Below are 26,904 nucleotides of genomic sequence, written 5' to 3' on the forward strand. Positions count from 1 at the left end.
ACAATTTCATTGAATAAAAGTGAAAATGATATATATTAATATGTAATTATGAATGTTATAATTAACTTGTCATTCCAAACTCATTAGACTTTTAAAATCATTGTGTCTTCAGAAGACTTGGATTAATGGATTAAGTTTACATTGTCTTTATGAACTTTTTGAAATGTCAGTAATATAATGGAAGGACAGAAATCTATCAGATTTCATTAAAAATCTTCATACATGTTTTAAAGATATATGAAAGTCCTATGGGTTTTGATTGCTGTAAGAGATTAATTGATGACAGTTTTTATTTTATGTTTTGGTGAACTATTCTTTTAATTAGGCTTTGATCCAAAATAATGACAATTATAAAATCCAGAAGTATTCACCCCTTTTCAAACATTACTAGTGTGGCCAATTGGTTTTAGACACATCAATAGTTAAATGGAGATAACTTGTGTGCAGTCAAGGGCTTTTGATTGATTTTAGTATAAATATGCCATCTGGAAGGTTCAATTTGGCAAGTCAATATTGTGGCAGAACTTACACCATGAACATGAAGGCTTCAAACAACTCCATGAAAAAGTAATTAAAAGGCACAAAGCAGAGGAGGGATACAAGAAGATTTCCACGTCATTGAATACCTCTTGGAGTAAATCTGTAATTAAGAATTTGGAACTGTAGTACAGCTGCAAATCAAAAGTTTTGATTGACAGATTGACCAGAATTATGTCCCAATTTTTCAAGTAAAATGAGTTATAAACGCTGTTTAATGTTGATTTCAAAGAACCTGGGGTGCCCACTGCATCGTTTGCCCCATCAACAATTTAGACTGTTTACGTATTTTTAGTCTTGCTCCACAGACAGACACAACTCTTTGTTTGGAGTGATTAATTTCTCATGTATACAGGTCATCTCTCAGGCAGAGCATCTCATTCACAAGGGGCCCCATCAACAGACATTGCAAGGTTGCAATAAAAGCAGCAAACGTAGCACCGTGTACTCTAATAAATCTTCGGAGGTTAAACCCCACAGCACTAAAAACCTAGAAAGACCTTTTCATCATCCCCATAAAAGTGGCAATGTCACAGTGTTTGTGGTGAGCCACCGTCCAGGATGCTGGAATCAGTGCTCCCCTGTAATCTAGTTTAACACAGCCTACAGACAGACACCCTGTGTCTCATTTCATTATTCCATCAGTTTTGTGAAGGTTTTGCTCCATCAGACTTGATCACTTTATATTCAGAGGCTTTTATAAGACCAGAATTCAATGCAATCTGAGTAGCGCCAGCCCTTTCAGTGCTGAAAAAATTACTAGGTCTACAAATATGTGTGCCTGTTATTCAATACAAATACGAATAATTTAAATTAACTTTTTTTAATGCAATGCACTTTTTTTGTTTATTTTTTAATATATTTTGAAAGTAAAAATTTCCCATTTAGCCTATATAAAAGAAAGTTCTCCATAAGAATGTATTTATTATGACCGCCGCTAGCGTAGCTAGCGAAAGCGGTCATAGGGATTGTCAAAGTTTTTTTTTTTTTTTTTTTTCGTCACCTACTGAATTTTCCATCAACGATACCAGGGACACCGAAGCACCGGGGAACATGAAATTTGGTGGGCATGTAGCCCCACTAGACTTTTACGGAAAAATTTCGTTTGGTCCCCGGGGGCCACTCCCCCCCCGAGCTGGGCCCCCCCCAAACCCCAAAAATGCAGTTTTTCCTACATAACTACCTGAACCGTGGCACCGAGGATGAAGAAATTTTTATGGTATGTTGGTCTTAAGGGCCCACATCAACCTAGCCCATAATCACTCATTTGTGATTTACGCCACTCCCATAAAAAATTAAAATGCAATATTATTCTGCTTTAATCGCCCCTATCTTCAGTTGAGATGTTCAGAACTGCACCATATTTCATGTGTATGATTAACTTGACATCCTCTGGGGGTATCCTCTGCTAAGTTTCGTAGAATTTCATCCATGGGGGGGTATAAAATAAATTCATTTATGTGCACATTTAGTGACTGTACACTCATCGGCCTGTAGATGGTGGTGTTGAGCGAAGGGTTGCTGGTTTAGGATGATACTGTCACACACACACATGCAGGAATACAAACAAACGCAAGCATGCACACACACTGACATCCACACGCACAGACACACACCCATACACACACATACAAATCCACATGCACAGACACGCACACACAAACACACACGCGCACACACATGTACGCAGGCACACATACACGCACAGACAGACACACACACACATACACAAACACACACACATACACACAGACATGCACATACTACTACTTTTTTTAGGTATATACATAAACACGCAATACAGCCAAATTGCTCCACGTCATTTATTTTTGTGGAAAGCCAGTGCAGGCCTGAGCGGCGGTCATATTTTGTACCGCCCTGCGGTACATCTAGTTTAAACTCTAGGCCTATACTATATTTGTACTGTATTTTTTTCTAATTAGTCTAAATGTAATCAATATATAATATTCAAAATATAAATGTTTTATTTTCCTAATTGCTTGTCCGTGTACATACTTTATATATTTGTTAGAAGTATTTTTCTATTTCCATCACATCGCTACATTTTTTTTTAGCATCTAGCACCATGAGCACAACATTAAAATACATTGTGTTCAAATTATTAATACTAAAACATGGTAAAAAATAAAACAAAATTGACAGTAAATGTAAAAAATAGAAAATGTTAAAATAAGGCTTAGGAAAAATTAAATATTTCGAATTTGAAGCTGTTGTAGTCACACAATTGAGTTTTCATCATTGATCATTGCTGTCACTTTTCTAACAAACACTACATTATATTGAAATACCTAAAGAATGACTCACTCATTGTTCCCTTCCTTTACCACTTTTTAACCCTGAATTCGAGAAAATGTATTTGTTTTTTCTCCTAATCAGTTTGCTATTACTTCCTGTTTTCACTAGTTATTCTCTTGCTGAGTTGCACGCACAGGGGCCTCTCTACCATGGTCCATTTTGCCTTTCCAGGAATTGTCAATATATAGACGGCTTCCTAGTTCCTGGATATTTGATTTCCAGTCTTTTTTTTTAACACTCAGATATGGAAGCTGTGTTTGCGTGTTATAATAATCGCTTTTCCTCCTCTCTCTTTCCTTTTTGCTCCCCACCCGCTCGATCTGTCCTTCCTCTCAGTGGATGATCCAGGAGCCGCACAAAGTTGGCACCTTCTTTGGCTGCATCGGGAAGGATAAGTTCGGGAAGATCCTGAAGGAAAAGGCAGAGGAGGCCAACGTGGATGCCCGCTATTACGAGCAGAGCGAGGAGCCCACAGGGACCTGCGCTGCCTGCATCACTGGCGACAACAGGTCAGCCACCCCTTTCCTCTAGGGAGGGCCCTTATCGCTTCCTCAGGATAGCACCCCCCTGCACACACACAGTGCACATTCACACACCCCACCTCACTATGCACTGGGACTCACTGTTCCCTCGCCGGCTGTTCTGCTCTTTTCCGCCAGAGCTCTTGATTTATTTATTCGCCGGGGTTAGATTAGCACAGAGGTATTTTGATACACCGCATGACTTGGCCCTGAAGGGTGCTAGATTCCATGACTGAGCAGATATGTGAAACTGCTTTGGACAAATTATGTGCTACCTACATGTCTGAACATTTGAGCATTTGATGTGTTTAGGTGTTGTTTACTATTTCTCTGCTTGCGATTTGTAACCATTTAAGCTTATTGACTTATCATTGTATAAATCTGTAATTTGTATAAACTCTGGGGATTTGTTCAAGTGAACAGCAGGTTCAAACTCCTGATGGATCGCTCTCTCATTCTTTGACCATCCCCATATAATCTTAAAGGAAAATTTATTATTATTTAAAAAAGTACAATTCTGATGCCATTGATAGTAGGTGTGGGAGCTTAATAATAATGAGTTTAATTATTCTGAATATTTCTCAATGATTGTGGTTCCTTAATGATTTTATTAATGATTATTTTAGCTCTTGGTAAGAAATATTTAGTAAAAGAACTTACTCAGAAGTTTGAGATTATTCTGAATTTCAACAGAACCGATGTGACAAATCAGAAATAAATAATAAATTCTATATAAATTATGTTATATAATTAGCTTTTTATTAAATTTATTAATTTGATTAATTTGATTTCATTATTAATTTGAATTAAATGTTATATAATAGCTACGTATATTTTTAATTATAGTTATTTGTTTACATTTTATATATATATACTTATATGCATTTATATTATTGTATGTTTTACTTGTATTTATTAGTCAGAAATCACAAAATGAAAATGTATACATTTCAGTTCCGTTAGTGAGTCTAGAAACTGAGATTTATTCAGTAAGATTCTCTAAAATGAACTGGCTCATAAGAGTCATTTGTTCAAGAATCAATATGTTTTGTGCTGTATATTCACAAATGTGCTGCTTAGTAGTAGTGCAGGAAACACTGTATTTTGGAGCTTGAGAGATGTGGTCACTATAAACTGTTTTTGTAGGAGTTACACTGAAAAACTTGTATACTTTACTTATGAAATGATCATTCCTGGGAGGACTATTCCTTTAATAATAATAAAAAATGCATGCATTTGCAGGGGCACCGGTGTCAGTGACATCAACTGAATAATAGATGCACCTCTGAGGCAGTCGTGATCGTTCAGGTGGTGATCTGCATTTGTTTTGCATGTTGTCAGCCATGCTATTGCCTTTTAATCAGAGCTGCTAACAAAACTATTGCAAGTGTGTGTGTACATGAGCAACCGCTCACAGGTGTGTCCCTTCTGAGGCGAGCTGACAAAAGAGAGGGTCTTTAGTTTAGATCATTCTGGTTGCTTTAATGTAAATTTTTCTCATCCACGCACTTGCTGTAAAAGGGTTAAGAGAGTTTTGATAAAAGCAAATGCTAACGGATAGCTTTCTCCAGGTATCATAGACCACCTTTGATATAACATGACATAAGGTCATGTTACGTATGTTTAAAAGGACCCATGTAGCCCAAGAATATATGAAAGTCGAGAAGGAGATTTATGAGGACTGGTCTAATTGTTTAGACTGTCATAGAGTTAGTGTGAGAGGGCTATGTATTAGAGACAGTTTGAAAGAGCAGTGGCTTGTATAGCTGTCAGCCTTGGCCTTATGAGGCTCTTCTCATTAACACCTCACCTGTCAAAGCAGACCCTTTCATTACAGGAGATTCACAGACCTGCAGCTCAGGGCCTGAAAGCAGCTTGATCAATATCTTCCTCAATACTTTCTCCCTGCAGCTATGCAGCGCACCTGTACACAGCCGCCGGTGAGACAGGCCAGACGGGAAACGGTGTTAAAAGACTGGCTTGGGAGGGGGGGAGGGAGAGGTCACGGGTCTACAGCCTGCAGCGAGAGGTCTGCCCTTCCTCTCAGCACTGCTTCTCTCTGTGAGCGGTAATGATAGCGTGGAGGAGAGTCCGACACAATCTGCCTTGTCAGATCAGCGTGACTCTGCCACTCTAAATGCTTATTATGCCTTAATGGATTTGATTTTGATTAACACGATGACATCGAGCGGAAGGGTGTCAGATCTGCATCTTGCATGTTCCACTGTGAAAATTACAATCAGTTGCTTTTTTTGTCAAGGGGATCAACCCGGACCACCTTTGTAACCATGACTTGTGCAGGGGTGAAAAATACAGCGTCTCTTGGACATTGCGACAACACACTACTAACGCAGCTAGCCTCGTCCCCCTTTTATTTTTTGTTTATGCCTTAGGCTGGAATTATTTAAATTTGTGACTTGTACATTCCCAGAAGAAAACTGAAGACTCCAATTGAGGCGTTCAGAAACCGTGCTTACTGATATACAGTGGAGTAACTCCCTTTGGAGTGGACTTTGTGCTTTTTCCTTAGACCTTTTACATGCTCAAATAGCAACATTAACATGTTGAAAAATGTAAAAAAGCATAATAGGACCCCTTTAAAATATTGTAGGATTTTATAATGCCATTTATCGGCCCCATGAAAATAAGAAACATGAAAATAATTATTAGCTTACCATACTGGCCTGAAATTTTAATATTGGTGAATTTCAAATATATAGTGAATATAGATAGGAAATTTCAATTTTGATATTGTGCATGCTTGTTAAAAAGGGTTCAAAAGAATCTAAATGTAAACCAAGTGTAATATATATTTATCTAATGTGTGTATGTATATGTGTGTGTGTACTGTACATATTTCTGGTTACTTGATTTACATTTATATTCTCTTGAACCTTTTTTAGCAAGCATGCACCTGTTCATAAATGCTCTGTCTCTGCCATTTCTATCAATGCTCTTCACTTTTCTTCCAAAAGCCATAACCGCAGGTCTATTGATTCTCATTTGTGGCCTGACTGTGCATAGCAGTGCTTCTTCTGTAAGGCTAATGCTGGTTCATTGTAGCGGCTGGCCTGTTGGGACCGCATCCTCTCAGTAACAAGTGAATAATGAGAGTGGTTGTTTTTCAAAGTGGAATTAGTTGTTTTTGTTGATACGAGGACCACCGGGAGGTTAATGGAGAAACAGCAGTCCCGGTGGACGTTTGCAGTTCTCCTGAATTATTGATTTGTTTGTTCATTTATTTATGGGAAAGGTCTTGTAAGGCATTTGCACTTAAATAAAAAGAAGAGAAATAAAGAAAAAAGTGTGTTGATATTTAATTCTGGCAGAGCTGACACAAAGCAGCTGTTTAGAAAACCGTAGTCCATATGTTAGCGTATACCGCCTACAGCAATTTACAAAGTTACAGCAGCAACAGCACGTTTTCAAGGAGCTACATAATTTACACAATCACCCTGAAGATAGAGTTGGTTTCTCTGCTGCATTATGTGGTTTCTTTCATATAAAGCCATTTAAGAGAAGGAAATGGGCATTGGTGTTATGTGAAATAGACGGTGCCTTTGGGACATATAATGATGATAATTTGAAGATACAATTTTTCTCCATAACCTTCTGGAGAAAAAATAATTTCTGAAACAACATTTTATTTAGGTATTCAACAAGTCATTTTTATCTTGCTGGGCAATTTATCTTGCTGTATTTTTTTTTTGCACTGTTTCACCTGACCCCACTACAAAACATCATAATATTCATAATATACATATAATATAAATAATGTATTTTTTTAATTATATTTTAGTTAGACACACATTTGTGTGCATGTCAGAAATTACAAGAATATGTACAGTAATTTTAGATTATTTATGTCCTGTGTATATAAATAAAAATGTATACATCTGAGGTTATGTTTTCTTTACAAATGTACAACAATTTAAAAGATTTTTAATTTCCAGTCCTGGAAGCTGGAAATTATATTTCCATTAATTAAATCCGTTAGGTAATATTCAAACACACTTTTTTGCTGGAAAATAATGGCTTACTCTGCAAATTATTTGTTTATAATATTGACCCAAATCTATACTCTGAAAGTTAGATTTACTGTAGTTTTGTGTTTTTGTTCCGTTAGGTCTCTTGTTGCGAATCTCGCTGCTGCAAATTGCTACAAAAAAGAGAAACACCTCGATCTGGAGGAGAACTGGAAGCTTGTTGAGAAAGCCCAAGTTTACTACATCGCTGTAAGTAGAAATGCCTTGACACTTTTGCCTTTTGTCACCATGTGTTGCAAAGTGTTAAAATTCAGTTTTTCAAGTTGTTGGCAGTTTGTTTATTATTTTTCAACCAAACTATAAGATTGCAGAGGGTTCAACTTTTTCCTCTTGATGAAGAATAAGCGATTGTTTAAATATGTTTTTTTTTTTTTATTGTGATCTAATGGTAAGAAACATTGTCATAGAGATGTAACTTCTGTTCCAAACCCTATAATGCAGCGATGCATGAAGTCCCGAAGGGCCGTAACTGGTACTGCAAGGTGGGAAATGCAGTCTGAAGCACAGCTTGCAGCATCGTGCTCTTTGACCTTTGAGAGTCTAGAGGTTTGATCGACAGGTCACGAGGGGGCGGAATGACTCCCTCTGAAGATCATCGGCCAGACCGAAGCTTACATTCACTGCACATGCACCTTAAGCCCTTGAAAAAAACAAGTTTGTCTAAGCGCTTGTCTGCTCCGTCAGTCAACTGTGCTGGTTAATTCTGAGTACACTCTGCGAGATGAGATAGATGCAAAAAGCCGCTGCTCGTAATTACCGGTAATCAAGGTTGGTGTGAAACGAGCGACCCCATTACACTCCGACCTTATTGTTAATGAGCCATTGCAAATGTGATTGGGATGGCTCTTCATGTGAGTCTGTACCTGCTGTAAGCTCCATTCATCGAGGGAAAGTCTGGCATCCGCACGGACTCGGACATCATTTGTTGAATACCTGTATTGTAGGACTGTGATTAACCTCGATGCAGGAGTCAGTCTTTGAAGCTCAATTTGGCAGCCATTGTAACATGACACTCTAATCAAATCATTTTCGTCCCTGATTAAACGTTTTTCATCACACTGTCGTTTGGTGAATGGGAAGCTCGAGGCTATACATGAATATTGAGGAGTCGTGTATTGACGGCCTTTGTGTTTTTGAACTTGACTGAATACGCCAGCGTTTATGGGAAAGTGCCCTGATGGCTCTGTCGCTTCATCGGCTTGTTGTCATGGTTGCTTCTTTTCGTGCAAGGTGCTCCACCAAACATTGAGATCCGCATCAAGTCATGCCTTTGGATGAACGGCTGTCCTCAACGGCAGAGAAAGAAAGCGAACGAGCAAGCACATTCCAGTGTTTATTGAAAGTCTTGTCCTCATTTTGTCAGCCTAGGCTTTTCGGTAGTGCTTGTTTGACAGCGATCCTGAGGGAGAGGTGATAGTTTCTGTTGTGATGCCCTGCTCAGTTTGTCCAAGGCTCAAATTTCAGCTGAGATTGGAGTGTTGAGCGTCCCAGCGAGCAGGCTTGTTTTTCCTCCACAGGTCCAAACCGAGTTGTGATAGCAGCTTCTTCAGGTCTCCGCTCAACAGACATGTTTAATGCATTTGGCCAAGCTGCACAGCCACTCCAGCCCCCCATTTTTCTTGTTCTCGCTTGCTCTCTTTCTGGCCAGAGGCAGCCCGGCGATGGTCGAGGAGTGTGAGAATTGATTATCCAGCCAGAGAAAGTTCATTACTGGAGTAGATCTTCTCCCACCTTAATGGTGGAGCAACTGTTCCTGAATTCTGCCCCTGGTCACAGTTTGGTGAGCAAGTAGACATGGAACCGGTCCCTAAGGGAGCCGGCTTGACCGCAGCATGAACACCGACTGAGTTCTCGGTGGTCGAAGTCTCTACGGACTTCCTCTTTTTTTTTCTACACGCACTTGTTTCTGAGAAGGGACTCTAGTGCTTGTTTTGGCTGGGCGTCAGATCTTGATAGTTTGAACTGAGAAACTGAAAACAGGCCAGTTGATCAAATAAACTGAGTGCTCTTGTTCGTAGTCCTGCTGGTTATCTGGGAGTCTCTGTATTCGACTGACGCAGGATTATGTAAGCGATTTCCTCTTCCACATAACCATCACAGGCTGTGGCACCAGCCAGTCTGTCCTTGTTATGCATCAAGCCGCATCTCTCTCTCTTTCTCTCTCTCTCTCTCTCTCTCTCTCTCTCTCTCTCTCTCTCTCTCTCTCTCTCTCTCTCTCTCTCTCTCTCTCTCTCTCTCTCTCTCTCTCTCTCTCTCTCTCTCTCTCTCTCTCTCTCTCTCTCTCTCTCTCTCTCTCTCTCTCTCTCTCTCTCTCTCTCTCTCTCTCTCTCTGTTTTGGAGTATCTCTTCTTCTCTGTTTGCACAAAGAGACTTCCCTTATTCTCAAATGAATGCAATCCATACTAATTCATTTGGGCTGGTTAAAAATATTGGTTTTCTGATTAATTGTGATCGTCAATCTAGATATCAAGTCATAAAATAATTTTTTTATTTTATGTACTGCATCATTTATACAGCATAACCAGTGTAATATTCACAAACAATGATGAACCAGTTATTTTTAGTGAGTCAAATACATACTACATTAGATCCATCTGAATGCTTAATAAATTAGCATCAAGTTTATATTTTAACAAAAGAATATTTTTATATTTTCCATATGTAGCTGTCTGTCGGTATATCTGTCTCTGTCTGTCTGTACATCTATTTGTCTATATGTCTGTCTGTCTGTCAACAAATATTAAAACATGCAATTACTGGAAGTAATGATAGCTCGATGTTATTTTAAGAACTTGATTTTAATTTGACATTAATTGAATCAAACAAAGAATTGGTGAATCAGGATCAAAACAGGAAATATATTAATACCCGAAATTGTAATTCATCCACCTTTTGGGTCCCTCTGTGTAAAAGTGATGATTAAATTCCAATTCATTTAAAATGCAAATATCTTGGCTGGGTTTGTAGTGAGTTAGGCTGGATTTATCATTTGTGGCTGTACAAATATGTAATTGCCATGTAACTGGCAACCGTGTGAGCCCATCTGTGAGATCACAATACAGTGGTGGTCAATCTTCAGCCCACCCCCTTAGAGAGCTCTTACACTTGACTACTTCAGATCTGGTCAGATTTTCTCTTGGCTCCCTTGACATTATAGGAGAGCACATTGTGACGGCACCCCAGTCCACTGGCAGAATTCTTATCTGCTATTTACGGAATCATGGCCCTAAAATTGTACCGTATCATGGCGTCAATCAGGGCTGCTCCATTTTCCACCTAAGCACCTCTCGGTAACCAGCTAGATTTACTCATTTAATGGTAAACAAGGACATATTGTGAATCGTGAGTGCAGAGGTCTGCTCGATAGTCCTCTGCGGTGCATTTTGCTGAGATTGTTTTTTAAAGAGGGCTGAGTGGAGACCATCCAGCACCATTTCCACTTAATGCACTGTGGCATGCTTCTGTGCAGTGATAAGGGAGGCCTCCTTGAGCTGTAATCTCCATTGACCTTGTGTTCAGAGTGGAAGACATCCCTGTGTGAGCATGAAACCAAGCAACTCGCTCACTTTAACCTCAGGGATTGATTTTAATTTACCCTGATGGTTTTCTATTGAAAGCCTAGATATGCATTTCCTGAAGGAAATACCAGTGCTTGCATGGCATAAGAAAAATAGTGGCTACAGAAGGGTAAAATTAAGTCTTAGGCTTTGGTTTTGCATAAATGAAATGCTGAATTATTGGTACTTTTATTTTATTTTATTGGCATTCAGCACATGACTTAGTCAGTTCACAGTGATATAATCAACTCAGTCACTGTAAAGTGTAAAGGCGATTATAACTAATTATATATGCAAGGATGAAACAACCAATTACATAATGATTCAGTAAGCAAATATGTATGTTTATAGTGTTTGTGTGTATGTATGAGTAAATGTATGTGTGTGTATACTGTATGTCTATATCTATACATCTGTACTGTATGTATATGTATGTGTATACAACTATATTAAAGTATGTATACATATACAATATATATGTATATATATATATATATATATATATATATATATATATATATATATATATATATATATATATATATATATATATATATATATATATACAATATATATGTGTATATATATATATATATATATATATATATATATATATATATATATATATATATACAATATATATGTGTATATATATATATATATATATATATATATATGAAGACTTCAGATGCAAAAGCCTCTAAGTGCCATCTGAAATTTCCTTCTAGAATGATAATTTTTATCAAGCTTGGATGTTTGTTCAGTTATTTCACTTTAATGGCAATGAAAATGACCTATTAATTGTCATTAAAGTGAAATTACTGAACTTAAACATACGAGCTTGAAAAAAATTATCATTTTAGAAGAAAATTTCAAATGGCACTTAGAGGCTTTTGCATCTGAAGTCTTCATACATACATACATACATGCATACATACATGCATACATACATGCATACATACATACACTGTAAATATATACATGCATTTATTTATATATATATATATATATATATATATATATATATATATATACTGTAAATATATACATGCATACATTTATATAGTTATATTATTCATTATATAGTATTTATTTATATTTTTAAGTAATATAAAAATATCTTATTTTTATAAAAATATCAAAACAATGTGTTAATATATTTTTATATTGTATTTTTCATTATCTTGATTAAAATAGTTTTTATAAGCGAGTTTAAAAAAAAATCTATTATATCATAAATGTAGAGTAATTTAGACAAAGTACAGACTCCACCTCACATCAACTAACTTACACTAAGGCTGAAATCATCTATAAAATGATGTTTGGATGCACTTTGTCATGTAGTTTGGGCTAAAATAATTGGAGAAGTTATACTTATACACTAATACTTAATGTCAGAGGTTAGAACTAGTGCCCGACCGATATATCGGCAGGCCGATATTATCGGCCGATATTAGGCATTTTCAAAACTATCGGTATCGGCATTTATAACGGCCGATAAATGAATTTTTCAAAAATAAAATAAAAACGGACGAAACACCCTTCAACCATGTTATGAGTGTTGGCGTTGTATAGTTTGTCCACCAGAGGGCACTCTACACCGTCCCTGTTGGCAACACTCGTGTATAACGCGCCACACATTCTGCAACCTGCTGATCCAGCCCGAGTCGGGCAGAGAGAACCGCGAGTGAGATCAGCGGTGAAGTGTGTTCATGGTGAGTTGGTCACGACTCACGAGACATACATTGCTTGAATAACAATTAAAAGAACATCCCTATCAGTTCTCTTAACTCAAATAAGGATGACAAAATTCGTGACTCATGTCCAGTTTTGCTGCGGTTAAATAAGCCGAGAGTGAAGCGGAACAACGCGACGTAGGCTATATTCACATAAAATGTAAACACTGCAGTTCACAAAAGTTCATAATGTGCATGTGCTTTAATGCTTTGTCGGTTAAACATTTAATTTTAAATACTGATGCGCTGTTCTAACGTGTGCGTTTCTCAGCGCGTACATGTGAAGCTCACATGCACTAAAAGCCTTTCTACCAGCGCCTGGATACTGGACTAAGTTATCTTTCGAGTATTATTGTGCTAATACTGTTAAATACACACAAGACTTACATAAACAAAGTCGGTTGTCTAAAGTAAAGGCAAAAATTGAGAGAAAATCTGCTTGTCAAATGCGTGTACATTAGACGTGTCGTGCTCAGCTCTTAAAGAGACAGTAGCAATTGTAAACACATTGCCGCTTGTCCTTAAAGGGATAGTTCACCCAATAATAAAAATGATCTCATTATTTACAGGCACTCTAATGTTGTTCCAACTGTATTAATTTCCTTCTAATATTTTTCTAATATTAATAGTTTGAAGAATGTGGGTAACCAAACAGTAGCTGGTCCCCATTGACTTCCAAAGGAAAAAAAATATACTATGGAAGTCACTGGGGTACATCAACTGTTGGGTTACCCACATTCATCCAAATAACTTATTTTCAACAGAAGAAAAAAACAACTTGAGAGAGTAAATTATGACAATTTGAATTTGTTGTCAATTTGAATGTGAAATTGTTGTTTTTGTTCAAAGGACTAAACGTTTAGTCTTAAAAAAAAATCTTAAGTTTGTATTTTTATACATTTTATTTATCAGAACTTTAATATATTTTGATGTTCCTCTGTTCTGTTGTGACAATAAAAGAAACAAGTTTCTTTTTAAAATGCATTATCATAATATTTTAGTTAAAACTCATAAATAACTACAAATAACTAATGTTAGGGAAATTTGTTAATGTTTTGTTGCGCGTTTCTGAAAAAAAATAAAAAAAAAATTTAAAACCAACAAATATTTGTACCGGTATCGGCCTTCAAAATCCTTTATCGGTCGGGCTCTTGTAGCCATCAAAAGTTTGTACACACCAATTGTAAAGTGTGTCCAAACTTACTGTACTATAATACACATAAATAATATTGCTACTGTATTATAATATACACATAAATAATATCGGCCGATATATCGGTATCTGGCTTTTTTTTATCGGTATCGGCATCGGCGCCCAAAAATCCATATCGGTCGGGCTCTAGTTAGAACAAAGAGTGTTTCAGGAATATCAATACTGTGCTGCCTTGCAAGCTCTGTAAATATTAACAGCAATACTCTTGATTGTTGTTCCCCTCGTTTCTTCTCCCCTCCCTCTTTCCTCAGTTTCATTCATCTGTAAATCAGATTAGCGTGAGGGAGTTTGTGCGGTAAAGCACTGATTAATGATGCCTGCTGCCGACTCCCAGTGCGCCCGCTACCGAAGGGTGCAATTGGACAAGATGAGAGTTAATAGAGGCTCGGGCCGGGCCGGGCAGCGTGCCGCTCTGCCACCGTGGCATGGCAGAGGACAGCATGCAGGCAGAACAGCCATTTTTCACTGGAGAAGAGAAAGAGGGGAGGGAAGATGAAGGAGGGAGGGGTGTTGAACTTGTGCCAAATGTTTGGTGGCAGGCTGTTGCTAGGAAATCAGAATCCTGAGGCAGAGTGTTCTTCAGTGAGCAGTAATGAGAGACAGGAACAGAGCTGCAAAAAACACACACTCCAAAAATGGAGATAGATTTCAGATACTGAGCACATTCACAGGGCCAGTTGTGCTTTGAGTTCTGTTCTGATTTCTATTGGAATGTGAAATTATGGTCAAAATGTCTGTTAAAGGGATACTCCCACCAAAAAAAATTATTCTGTCATCAATTACTCTCCTTTGTTGAAGGGAGATATTCAGAACAGTGTTCGAGTTGCTCTTTTTCACAACTATCTCTAGTTCCCATACATGTTCATTGTATGGAAAAAGAGAAGCTTGCACATTCCACTAAATATCTCCTTTTCTTTTCCACGCAAAAAAATAAACTCATACAGGTTCGGGACAGCATGAGGATGAGTAAATGTTCACAGGATTTTGGGGTTTACTATCCCTTTAAATCGTCCTTTTCATCATAAACAATACATTTTAAGCAAATTTTTGGAGCCTTTAAATATTTCCCGTATATTATAATTATCCAAGTAATTATTAAGATAAACAATCAGTAATAAAAAATAAATTGTAATTTATTTTGATCATTGAGTCATTTTCTCTCTCTAATTTAAAAAGCATTTTCAGTGTTTGAAATAAACCTGAATTTATTTTAAAAATAAATATTACATGAAAAACTGAGTAAATGTTCATTTTTAAGCAAACTATCCCTTTGAACCATCCTTCTCGTCATAAACATAAGAAAGCTCAAATTTGTTGTGTTTTACACCTGAGCATTAACCTCAGCATGTCATTTGTCTCTGCTGTGAGTGAACACGCAGTCTCTGAAGGCATCGACATACAACCATTCTCTTAAAGAAACAGGAGCAGCATCCCCCCAAAAAAGGTGTGTACATGTTCACATTAAGGGGGAGGGAGGAAATAGAAATGGGGGTGTGGTGAAGTGTGAGAGAGATGAAGATAATTAAAAGCTGGGTCCAATGGGCCTCTGAGGCCCCAGCTGCAGATGGTTCTAGAATAGGCCAGGGACATAAAAGAGGAGCTCTTGACACTTGCAGGCGTGTGCCAGTTCCACTGAGTGGATGCTTCGTCCAGGGAGGATGTGGCTGTGCCGTGAAAGGAAGTGTCATCTGTGAAAAAGAAACACTGTCTGTTTTTCACTCTAACACTATCTATAGCTTACTTTTCACATTGTGCATTTGCCTAGCATGAGCTTTCAGACCTGTAAGTGCTATGGTGCACACAAAGCAGGTTGAGCTACGTCTAAAATACCGTCAGCAGAGCAGGAGAGAGAAACCATTAACTGATACAGCAAGCAGCATGGCAGCCTACACCCTGAAGTGGCATTATTTTCTCTCTCTCTCTCTCTCTCTCTCCCTCTCTCTCTCTCTCTCTCTCTCTCTCTCTTTTTCTCCATCACCCTCTCCCTGTTTTTTCCTCTTCCTTTTTTCACCAATCAGACATCAGAGTTCCCTGGCAACCAAATTGGGCACAGGGTTGGGGGTTGGTTGTATTTCATACTCATAATGACACCTCGTTCACAAGGGCTCTGCCAATGATTTCAGCGAAGTGACTCGCAATGCCATCCCTCCCACGTAGGTATTGCTGCTTTTGCTCAGACACACACACACTCTCACGCTCGCACACAGGCAGCCCTCCTGCTGACCTTGAGCTGAATCTGGCGTCAGCTGCCCGCCAAACTGTATCCCCTCCACCCCACCCCACTCAGTTCCACCCAGAAAGATCACACAATGCAAATCCAGCTAGGGAGGGAAAGAAAATGACTGGCAGCCGCCCTTTCACTGCAGGCTGGTCACTATGGTGGATTGTGCTGATGAAATTTAAATGGTGCTGCAATACTGGTTGCAATAAGGTTGTCACAATACTAATATTTTAGTAAATACTAGGACTAGAAATATTATATTGCATTATATTTAGGGGCCAAGCACTGAAAGTGCATAGGCACCTATTGAAATCGTTGGCGTTCTTTATTATTCTTCCGTTTCTTCTGCTCTGGAAGTCTATGGCAGCCCATAGACCGCTTGCGGGAAAGTTATGAAATTTGGCACACTGATAGAGGTCAGTCCCAACATTGATCACACCAATTTTGGAGTCTCTAATTCAATCCCTCTAGCGCCACCACCTGTCCAAAGTTGCACTCATGTTAATGTTAATAAATTTTGAACCGTAAGGGTTAGAGACAAAAAAAAAAGTCCTCTGATTCCTTGGCTCAAGCCGATTGCACCACCTATTCGAACTATTGGTCGAAAGTGATAAACCATTAAATCATATTATCAGTTACTGTATATATGATTTTTCAGCCATTTTGCCTAAAATCATCTTTAAATGTCTTTAATTGCTCATTGTTGCAATTGGTCTGACACTCCCAGCCATGTTGGCATGTCTTATTGTCTTCTTTGCGCTTGGCCCTGATAATTGCTGCTTGCAGCTATATTATTATTTAGAACTGTCAAAAATAACATGTTCATTTCTATATAACTATAGATTAAATATATTAATGCATTAAAAATATTTAACACGATTAACAGCATAGGTTTTTTTCACCTCCCTGGCGTCCTTTGGCTAGGGTTACAGTATATCCAGCGAGAGAGAGTATAAGTGAGAGAGAGTGGCCGACTGAAGTTTGTTTGCATGTTTCTGATATTCTAACACAGCGGAAGCATTTTGTGGCCCAGACTGCTATACCGAGTGAGAGCCCAAATTAATCACAAACCCTTGCTAAACGAATCTATCAATTTCACCTAGCAGTAATATTGCACTTATAATCTGTTTACCATTTTATTATTTTTCCCTAATAGCAGTCAGTAATGGCGAGGTCCTACATGATGATAAGAGCCTAATTGTACAATTATACGCACATTGCATCTTAACCATTAGCCCCACTCCCCCCTTTTACCAATTCATTTATGCATGCACAGTGCAAACACAACAGCAGCCAGTTAGGTATTATTTGCCATGTGTCTAATTTGCTGCGAATCAGGAAGGCATTTGTTCTAGTTGGGGATAGGAGGCTGTATACCAGGCGGAGGCATGTTTGCAGTGTAATTGAAGAATCATTAGCTGAGTGCATGTGGGTCGTGTGTTATAACGTGACGTTATGGCATCTCCTGCGACATGATTAGATATTAGTCTCGTTTAGTCTCTGCATACATCAATTACTATTTCATGGTGTTACTGTGCACTATTATTCAAAAGTTTGGGGTCAGTACGATTTTTATAAATATATTTTACATTTAAAAGATCACAATTATTGACTATTTCATGAATATTTTGTACAGATGAGACCAGCAGGTTTTACTACATTTGTGAGGACATTTTCAGGAAAGCAAGTGCTCTCCAAAAGTTCCAGTAAATGCATGTACTCAGAGGAATGACACTCAAGCACAGTAGATGCCTCTAAAGTGTACACACACTCTCATGCTCATTGCCGTAAACCTCCTTCAAACACAATCCTTTCCTGTCACTGAATAGGACTCGAAACGATCAAAGCCTCGTGGAGTCGCGTGTTAGATCATCGTTTGATCCGAAAGGAGTGCTCTCCATGGCCAATGAAAACCCCTCTTCCTGCCTGCCCCCGGGTAGGAAGCGACCGGCTGAGAGGTCAGGCTAATATTTAGAGATGATAAGTGGATACCGCTGGAGGTCTCCAGGCCTCTTGTTAAGGGTTAGTTACCCGGCTCTGAGAAACCCCTCCTTCACACCACCTCAGACACGGGATAGCTGCTCTACCAGACACTCCAGCTGAAACATTCATGTGCCACGGCCGTGAAATTGCCGCGAGTAGATGAAGTGCAGAGACACCCGAGTTGCAGCTGATTGTTTTTTAATGCGTAGAGCATTGAGACTCACACATTACTACACAGATCCGAGTACGAGAGCGGGATGATTTCGCCGATATGACAGGATCAATAAAATATCACAGTGTTAAATACTGCATCAAGTACATGCTGAGATCTAGCTGAATGAGGCAGCGGTTTCGAAACATGGTGAATGATTTAAATGCTAAATGACATTGAATATATATCTCGTACTATTGATCTCATTCTTGAATTTTTTTTAACTCCTTCCCCTTGAGTCAAATGGTACCTTGGCGCCCATTGCAGGGGTTACCTAAGTGGGACGATATTCCGCTGAACTTCTTTTCACCCATGTTTGTACGGCTAAAAGCGCAGTCTGTGGTATGCTTAATATTGTATTTTCCTAAGATTTATGAGCACTTTTGGGGCCCAAAAAGAAGAGATAAAGTTTCCTTCAAAGCCACAATTCACCTCGTCATTTATTAGCGGCGGCGGTTGGGTTGGCAGATCTCAGCTATGTGTGTGAGAAGAGTTGGAGTAACACTATGCAGATGTTTGGGCATAGAGCAGATGTCAAGAGTGGGGGATTGGGGAAAGAGGGATTCACACTTCTCTCGGAGCGATCGCTCATTTTACATCACCTGCAATTGTGGATGGGTAATGATGTGCGCATTTACGCAAATCCGTTCCTCCGTGTCTATATAGAGCTTGAATGTGGACCCGCTTTTATGTCGTTTTTCAGAAAGCACTGAGCTTTTTCCAGAAAGCAAGAGGTTGTAGGTTATTTTTCTCTTGCCCACCCAAGCTCGTTTTTCCTCCTTGTTTTCCACACTCTGAGAGTCAGCGCTGGTGTAAAGTGAACTGGTGTGGGTGAGCGTATGTTGAGCTTTTGGTTGGCATGTATACCGAAGACCTGAATATCCTTTTACCTTTTCTTATGTTTGGCTTTATAAATTTCTCTTTTTTTTCTTTCTAGTCAAAAAATGTCTTGGAATGTTTGGAAGCATGCTCAGTGAAACATGAAATGTCTTAGCCCTGAGATATAATTTTTTCCGTTTGCTTTCCTCTGGACTGTGATGTTAACAAGCGGCCTTTGATTTATTTGTATATTGTTTTCAAATCGAGTGTTTTTTTGGCTGAAACCTGGCACACCTGGCTGAGGCCCATCATCCAGCCTCCAGGGCACCGGCTGAAAGAGGCAGCGGCAATGCAGCTGTACTCCCACACACACACACACACACACACACACACACACACACACACACACACACACACACACACACACTCCCTCCCTCGTATAAACAAGACATGCTTCATCCATAACACTGGCCTTAATCACATTATGAAATAAATGTTTTTCTCTAAAACACATTGGGAACAATTATTTGCCCCCTTTTATTAAATACTTTTTGCAACCTCCATTTTCCAAGATAACAGCTCTGAGTTTTCTCCTATAATGCCTGATGAGTTTGGAGAAAACCCGACAAGAGATCAGAGACCATTCCTCCATACAGAATCTCTTCAGATTCCCAGATCCATGTTGGCGCTTCTTCTCTTCAGTTCAGCCCACTCATTTTCCATAGGGTTCAGGTCAGGGACTTGGATGGCCATTGCAGATGCTTGGTTTTGTGCTCAGTGACCCATTTTTGTTCTGATTTTGATGTTTGTTTTTGGATCACTGTCCTGTTGGAAGATCCAAACATGGCCCATTATAAGATTTCCAGCACAGGCTGTCAGGTTTTGATTTTTTTTTATCTGTTGGTATTTGATCGAATCCATGATGCCATGGATCTGAACAAGAGGTCCAGGACCTCTGGCAGAAAATTAGGCCCACAGCATTAAAGATACAGTAGAGTATTTAATTTTCCACATGGGGTATTTGTTATTTATTTTTTAATCCCTGTGTGCACCAAACCCATCTTTAAGTGTTTGCTGCCAAAAAAGCTAATTTTTTTTATCATCACATGTAAATTATTTTTATGCGTCGTTTTTAGCCACGCTGTGATTTGGTAAAATTATGCAATTGAATATTCATTTATTATTATTCAGTTGTGTCTGTTTATGGCACTCAGCAGGAGCTACAGTATGAGATTGTCCTCAAAACAAAGAGTCAGCCATTTTATAAAAAAAAAAAGAAATGGTATTGAGAGGTGGTGCAAAAGTAACAATTTTTGTTAATAGACAAATTAAACTAATGAAAGAGTGACACTTGTGTTTAAGATAATTTATTTTCTGTAGCTCAGAATGCCCATAGTTGGAGAAACACCCATGTATCCTAATGACGAACTGTAAAGTATTTACCCAATACCAGGACCTCTTTGCATCATAGACTGTCTTATTCCTATTTATGGAGCCACTGACAAGAAACTATTAAAAGAGCTATTAGCCGGTGACATAACAATGTGACGTTGTGAAGCGCTCCATGATGGGCTCATCATCTGTGGTTTGCTGGAAGATGTGAGTCATCGAACAGGAAGAGCAAAAGAGGATGAGATGAGGAAGTGGGTGAATAAGTTAATCTGAAAGGACAAGATTCCCGCTTCGATCTGTGCACTTTACTCTATTAGTATCTCAGATGTCAGCCTTATCCATTAAAGGATTCAACAGATCATCATTCATGAGAGCAGGGGCTGCTATTGAGTTAAATCACATCATAGTATTGATGTTACATGATATTAAAAGTGTTTTGTCTTGGCTTTTTCTCTTAGTTAAGCATATTTTCCACCAGTGTATTCATACGTATGCTTAATTCCATGTCAATACACATTTATTGTATAGAAATTGAATTATATTAATAAATTAGCACTTTCCTATACTTTTCACACAGAAATACTAATGAGCGCTTAGAATTACCCATAACAATCGTGGAGGCGTGGTGCTTTTATTAGGCCTGTTAATGATAAGTGCTGAATTCCCCACAGTTTTGGGTGCTGTGCCTGGCTCTGGAGTTTCCAGCGCTCCGCTGCATGAATATTCAAACAGCTCCATTAATGAGAACAGAGCTGGATCAAGGCTGCGGGCTCCACGATACGCTTCAATATGAGTTTGAAGCAGCGCAGCTGGTGGGTATACGCACATCAGGATGTGATGCGGGGGCATTTCTGCCCTAGGATCTTTCTCAGAAAGAAGTCTTTTCTTCTTTTTCCTTTCCTTTTTTTATTTATTTTTAATAACACTGTACGTTTTGAAATGGATCTAATTCAAGGCGAAAACACGTGTTGTCAATAAAGAGTTTGAAATAGCGTAGGATTCTCAGATCAGCTTGAGTTAATTAGCAGCGTTTTAACGAGTTGTTTTAAATGAATTATGATGCAACAGATTTCTGAAATGTCTTAATATATTAAATGGTGAAATATAGTGACATAATATACACTACTGTTCAAAAGTTTGGGTAATTTGTACAAATATTTAAGTCTCTTATGCTTACCAAGGCTGCATTTATTTGATAAAAAAATACAGTAAAAATTGTAATATTGTGAAATATTATGACAATTTAAAATATTCATACATTCAGTGTCCCATGATCTTTCAGAAAGCATTCTAATAGGCTGTTTTGCTGCTCAAGAAACATTTTTTATTATCAATGTTGAAATTAGTTGTCCTACTTAATGTTTTTGTGGAAACCTTGATACACTTTTTTTAAACCTTCTAAAAGTTACATTAGTAACATTATAAATGTCTTTACTGTCACTTTTGATCAATTTAATAATTCCTTTCTGAATAAAAGACTGACTTAAAAAAAAAAACTTGGACCTCAAACTTTAATGATAGTTTATAATATAAATATATTCTGCTACACAGTATAATGAAGTGTAGATATGATCTCTTACAAACCAGTGGCTTATTTGAATGATCTTTTAATTATTTACTACATTCCATGCTCTCTGTATATGTAAGGTGTTTTTTTTTTTACATTTCCTTTTGTGTTTTTGAAAACCATCCAAATAAGTCAAGAAAGTAGTAGTTTTTCTCCAATCATCATTTTACCCCCCTTTTTTTCTACACACACACACACACACCCACCAGCTCTGTCTTCTCTTCTGTGTGGGTCTTATCTTTTGGGCTCAGGAAGTAGTTTGAATTAACAGGCGGGCTTTGAAGCCATCAGGCAAGGTTAACCCCACAAGTATTTCCTGTTATGGCATCGCTCTTAATCCATGAAACCAGATTTCTCATCTGTAAAGTAGATAATGTGTCTGGAAAAGCAAAAACATTTACTATGGGTTATCATGATTAAGCAGCTTAGCCGCGACAGAGCGCTGGGGAATAGCGGCGGGAGACAGCTCCTTTCTCTCCCTCGGAAAATATCACTACTGGATTGATGCAGTGAGCTTCTCTCGAAAAACAATCAATTTCTGCCCCCGTAATAAATGGCCTGTTTGTTTGGATTCGTGGCGGAGTGGAACGAGGGAGTTTTTCTTTCCTCCCCATCATGTCATACTCGCTTAATGAGCCGACTGCGCGCCTGACATTATTGACTGATAAATAACGCAGGAAATTACTTTTGATTCTATTTTGTATTCACATAACACAGCATTCCAATTAATCAGCAGCAATTTCGACTTCAGCATTACCTTTTATAAATGTATTCAATTTCATGGCAAATCACAGATGCTACAGCTTATTAAACCCTTCTTGATCTCGCGTTAACCTTAATGTAACATGCACACGCTCTGCATCACCGAGGCCTAATAATACCGTGGCAACTGCTGGCTTCTTTCTAACACATTATTTCACATGTTTCAAAACCACAAACCATGTTAGCACAGTAATAAACACCGCCCAGCCCTGCGCTGTCCTGCTCACAGCTAAACCTACACGACTTTGCACACTGTCAGCCAGGATGTGGTCAACAGCTTACCGTGTTTGCCTTCCGAAAACATCGCTTTTTACAAGAAGTCTCAAGCCACCATATACATTTTGTTATAAAAATGTTATATGTATATAAAATGTTATATACATTTTATCATACTAAGGCCAGACTTTAGCCTATATTAAATTTTGTTAACACCTGGGTCATTCTCAAGAATTGCTGCTTGTTCCAACTTACAAAAGTTGTTGCTTTGAAGTCAATTTGATGGCAAGTATGTGTGTGTATATATATACACATACATGCATGTAACCAGTGTAAAAAAAAATCCAGGGAAAAGATTTTTCTTTTCGGTATTTATATTTTCAATTATATTTTTACACATTTGTTAGACCTTCAAATACTTAATCTGGGACAACAAAAATGGGTAAACAAATAAATAATTATAGCTGTAAATATCACAAATTATATACAATGTGTAGGCGACAATGGATTTGCCAGGCACTTTAAATAAAAAATGGTTTCTTCAAGCATCTTGGAGACGTTCCTGCAGTTCTTCTGGATTTAGTTTGTCTCAGTTTTTTCTGTTTCTTCATGTAATCACAGACGGACTCGATGATGGTGAGATCAGATCATCCTGGCTGTTGTCAGATTCCTTGTGCATACAGAAATCTCACTGGATTATTACAATTAATGGCAAAAAGAAAGTTTGGAAATGTAAACTGATATTTCCTACTGACACACTACAGCAAAAGATATAAATAACTGACTTAAAAATGTGTGTGTGGGGGGGGGGTATATATACTGTGTATATAGTATATATACTATACAGTACTGTGTGTGTGTGTATATATATAATATAATATAATATTATATTATATAATAAATTAATGCCTTTTTATTGCCTTTTCTTGACTATTTAAAAGGTTTTTGTTACTGAAAAGTCATGCAGCATGTTTGTCACCATACTGTGGGAATGACCCACCTGTTGCGTTGCTATATGTATAAGTGTCAATGGCAGCTGTCTGTCAGATGAGTTGGGATCCACTGATGATGAGGGTCCCCACTCATGACCCACGCCGGACAGATGCATACTATTCCTACCAGGGCAAGCTGGGGCTTTCATTTAAGAAAAGCAGGAAGTGTTTTCTTGTGCGTCTCATCTCCACCAATTTAGCCCTCTCCTGCCCTCCCCCTCTCTATCCTGGTAAAAAGCATAGCCATGATGGGATTCAGGCTCCAATTAGTAACCCTTTGAGTGGAGGAGTCTAAACCAGGCAGATGTACTTGTGTAGATGAATGAAGGGGGAAGCGGATGTATGTGCTTGTACTTCGAGTCGGGGCTGTTAAATTGGCTCTGATGATTTCCATTTTGTGGCACAATTAGATTAGAGGAAGGAATCGCACGCTGATCAGTGGCTCTGAAATCAGTATGACACGTCTTTGATGAACCCTTCAGTGTTGAGAGAGGGAGATAATGTGACAGAGAGAGAGAAGCCCTGTTTTCACTAGCTCTCCCTGTCTGCCAGGGTCCTTTTTAAAATGATTTTGCTCTGAGATCAGTTTCCTATAGCAGCACAGGTGGTATCATTTGTTTGTGTGTACTGACACAATTTTGACAAGAAAATGTAGCTACCGGAGAGCAATATGAACTAGACCCAAGGGAGAAATGTTTTCGGATCTTTAATCTGCTGGGACATTACCATGAGGATCACTGTATACAAACAAACTACAATTCAAGCTGTTGAGGGACTTTACGGAGGGAGTCTATTCATGAGGGAATCTATGTGGTGTGTGTTTCACGAATCACCTTTGTTTGGTGTAAAATAATGCTGCCGCTATGATGTGATGACCCAGTGTCTTGCGAAATGTGTAATGCAGTGTATAAAATGGAATTAAAGTAGATTATGCATGCAGATTTTCTCATTTCATTGACCCCTTAAGCCCTGAAGTTATTTTAGAGTTGTTTTTTCTGAGTGACATACACAAATCATTACATTTGGACATTTTCATGCTGAGAAACTGCTGATAAAAGACATTTTACATAATATTGTACTGACATGCAATGCAACAAAGTACTAATGAAAAGCGAACGCAATTCGTTTCTGCACATTGATGCATTTAATGCTAATGACATGACCTGTTTAGCTGATATTTATTTCAAATTTTTAGTATTATTATTTTTTTTGTTGCTATATCTACTAGGACTGTTTTTTTTTTATTTTTTTTTTTTTTTTTTTTTATGCAGAATACATTTTCAATGATTGTGTGAGGAATACCACAGTGATTTTAATGAGCTTTTTATATGGCCATTAAGTTCCCTACACAGCGTGTCATACATTTTTTTTCAGGATTCTTTGGAGAATGGAAAGTTCAAAAGAAAATAAGTAAAATTAATTTTTCTGTAAAAGTCTTTACTGCCACTCTTGGTCATTTTAATGCATCCTTGTCGGATAGAAGTAATAATAAAATAAATAAATAAAAATCTGAAAATATATCTGATGCTTAATTTCAAGCTATTTCCTTTCCTGTAAAGTCTTTTTGTTTTTTCAGGCTGAATATCCTGTTTTCACTCTAGTGTTCCTGGACATGCTCCTCTGAAGCATCCTTATGTTTTTAGGTGAAATTATAATGTCATAAAGATAATCAGTTTCAAATACACTGAATGTTTATCATTTAAAAAAAAACTGAAACTGATTATCTTCTGAAACTGATTATCTAAAAGACACACATGTGTCTTTTCCTCTTCTCTTTTCTTATCAGTTGGAGAGCATGTGATCTTTTTGCCATAGAGAGGGAGTCTTGAACAAATATGATTTGCACATCATTTGGGTAGCACGATGGTATTATGCAACATATTTTCCTGTTAGTAGCACAATTGAATTGAGAACACAGAGATGTTTGTGCCCGTGAGGGCAGAGTGACACACGCTTGTAGAGAAGTGATGCTCGACATGTAACAGGCCCTTCTGATGTGACTGTTGACAGACGATTCACTCTCCTCTCGGCTCTGTTTCACATGTAGTGTCGTCACTTTGAAGGGTGTAGCTGTAAGCCATATCCTTGCTCACTGCACTTGTTTCAATATTTAATGGCAAAGGTCAGCCAAGTGAAGCCGCTGCCCCACATAAAAGATTGTCGAGGAGTTGTCTGTCAACTCGGAGTTGTCAGCTGCTCCGTTCCTCACAGTTTCTCAAGCAGCCTTGATGAATTTTTGGTGATTGATCGACCCTTATCAACACACACCGTCAGGTTTCTTTTGCGTTGGTGTAACACTGCCCTCATTGTAATGTAGCTGTAAAGGAGATTGTAACTTTGTGCCATTTCATATTAAAAGGTTCAACACAATGTTTGCAATTTTCGTTTTGTTTACTGTAGGATGTGTACTTTTTTTGTGTGTGAGGATGGATTTTATTGCACGTCCTTCGGTCGAGCTGCAGTAAGAAAACCTTACAGTTGAAGCCTCTCGTTGGACCACTGTTGCCTTTTGAAAAAGGCGGAAAGTTTCCCTTTTTTCCTTGCAGGAGAGATAAGGCCAAGTGCCTGTGAGGATTACATTGGCTAAGCCCTTATCACACCAGAAAACTCACCGCCTGCTTCAGTATGACTGCACGTTAAAATCAAGAGGAAATATTCTTCTTTTAAGTGTTCTTATTCCCATTGAAAGCCATTACTGGGCCAGAAGAGGACGAGACACTTTTTTTTTTTCATCCTTTTTCCAGCCAGGATTTTTATTTTTTTTTATGTTCTCACTCCTTCAGACGGCTGGCTGAGGACTGCTGTTTAACGTCAG

The 26,904-nt window shown here is 38.2% G+C and overlaps 1 protein-coding gene across 2 annotated transcripts in view; it reads left to right on the plus strand.

The window, feature by feature from the left end:
- adka (adenosine kinase a) overlaps positions 1–26,904 on the plus strand; it is a 160,166-nt gene that overhangs the window by 76,646 nt on the left and 56,616 nt on the right. For both annotated transcript variants that reach the window (XM_081351505.1, XM_081351506.1), the window contains 2 exons: positions 3,190–3,362; positions 7,501–7,609. In XM_081351505.1, coding sequence (XP_081207631.1) covers positions 3,190–3,362; positions 7,501–7,609 — 282 coding nt within the window. The remainder of the gene's footprint in view (positions 1–3,189; positions 3,363–7,500; positions 7,610–26,904) is intronic.

Source organism: Scardinius erythrophthalmus, assembly GCF_964197995.2.
Source record: "Scardinius erythrophthalmus genome assembly, chromosome: 21".
In the NCBI taxonomy this organism is placed as follows: Eukaryota; Metazoa; Chordata; class Actinopteri; order Cypriniformes; family Leuciscidae; genus Scardinius; species Scardinius erythrophthalmus.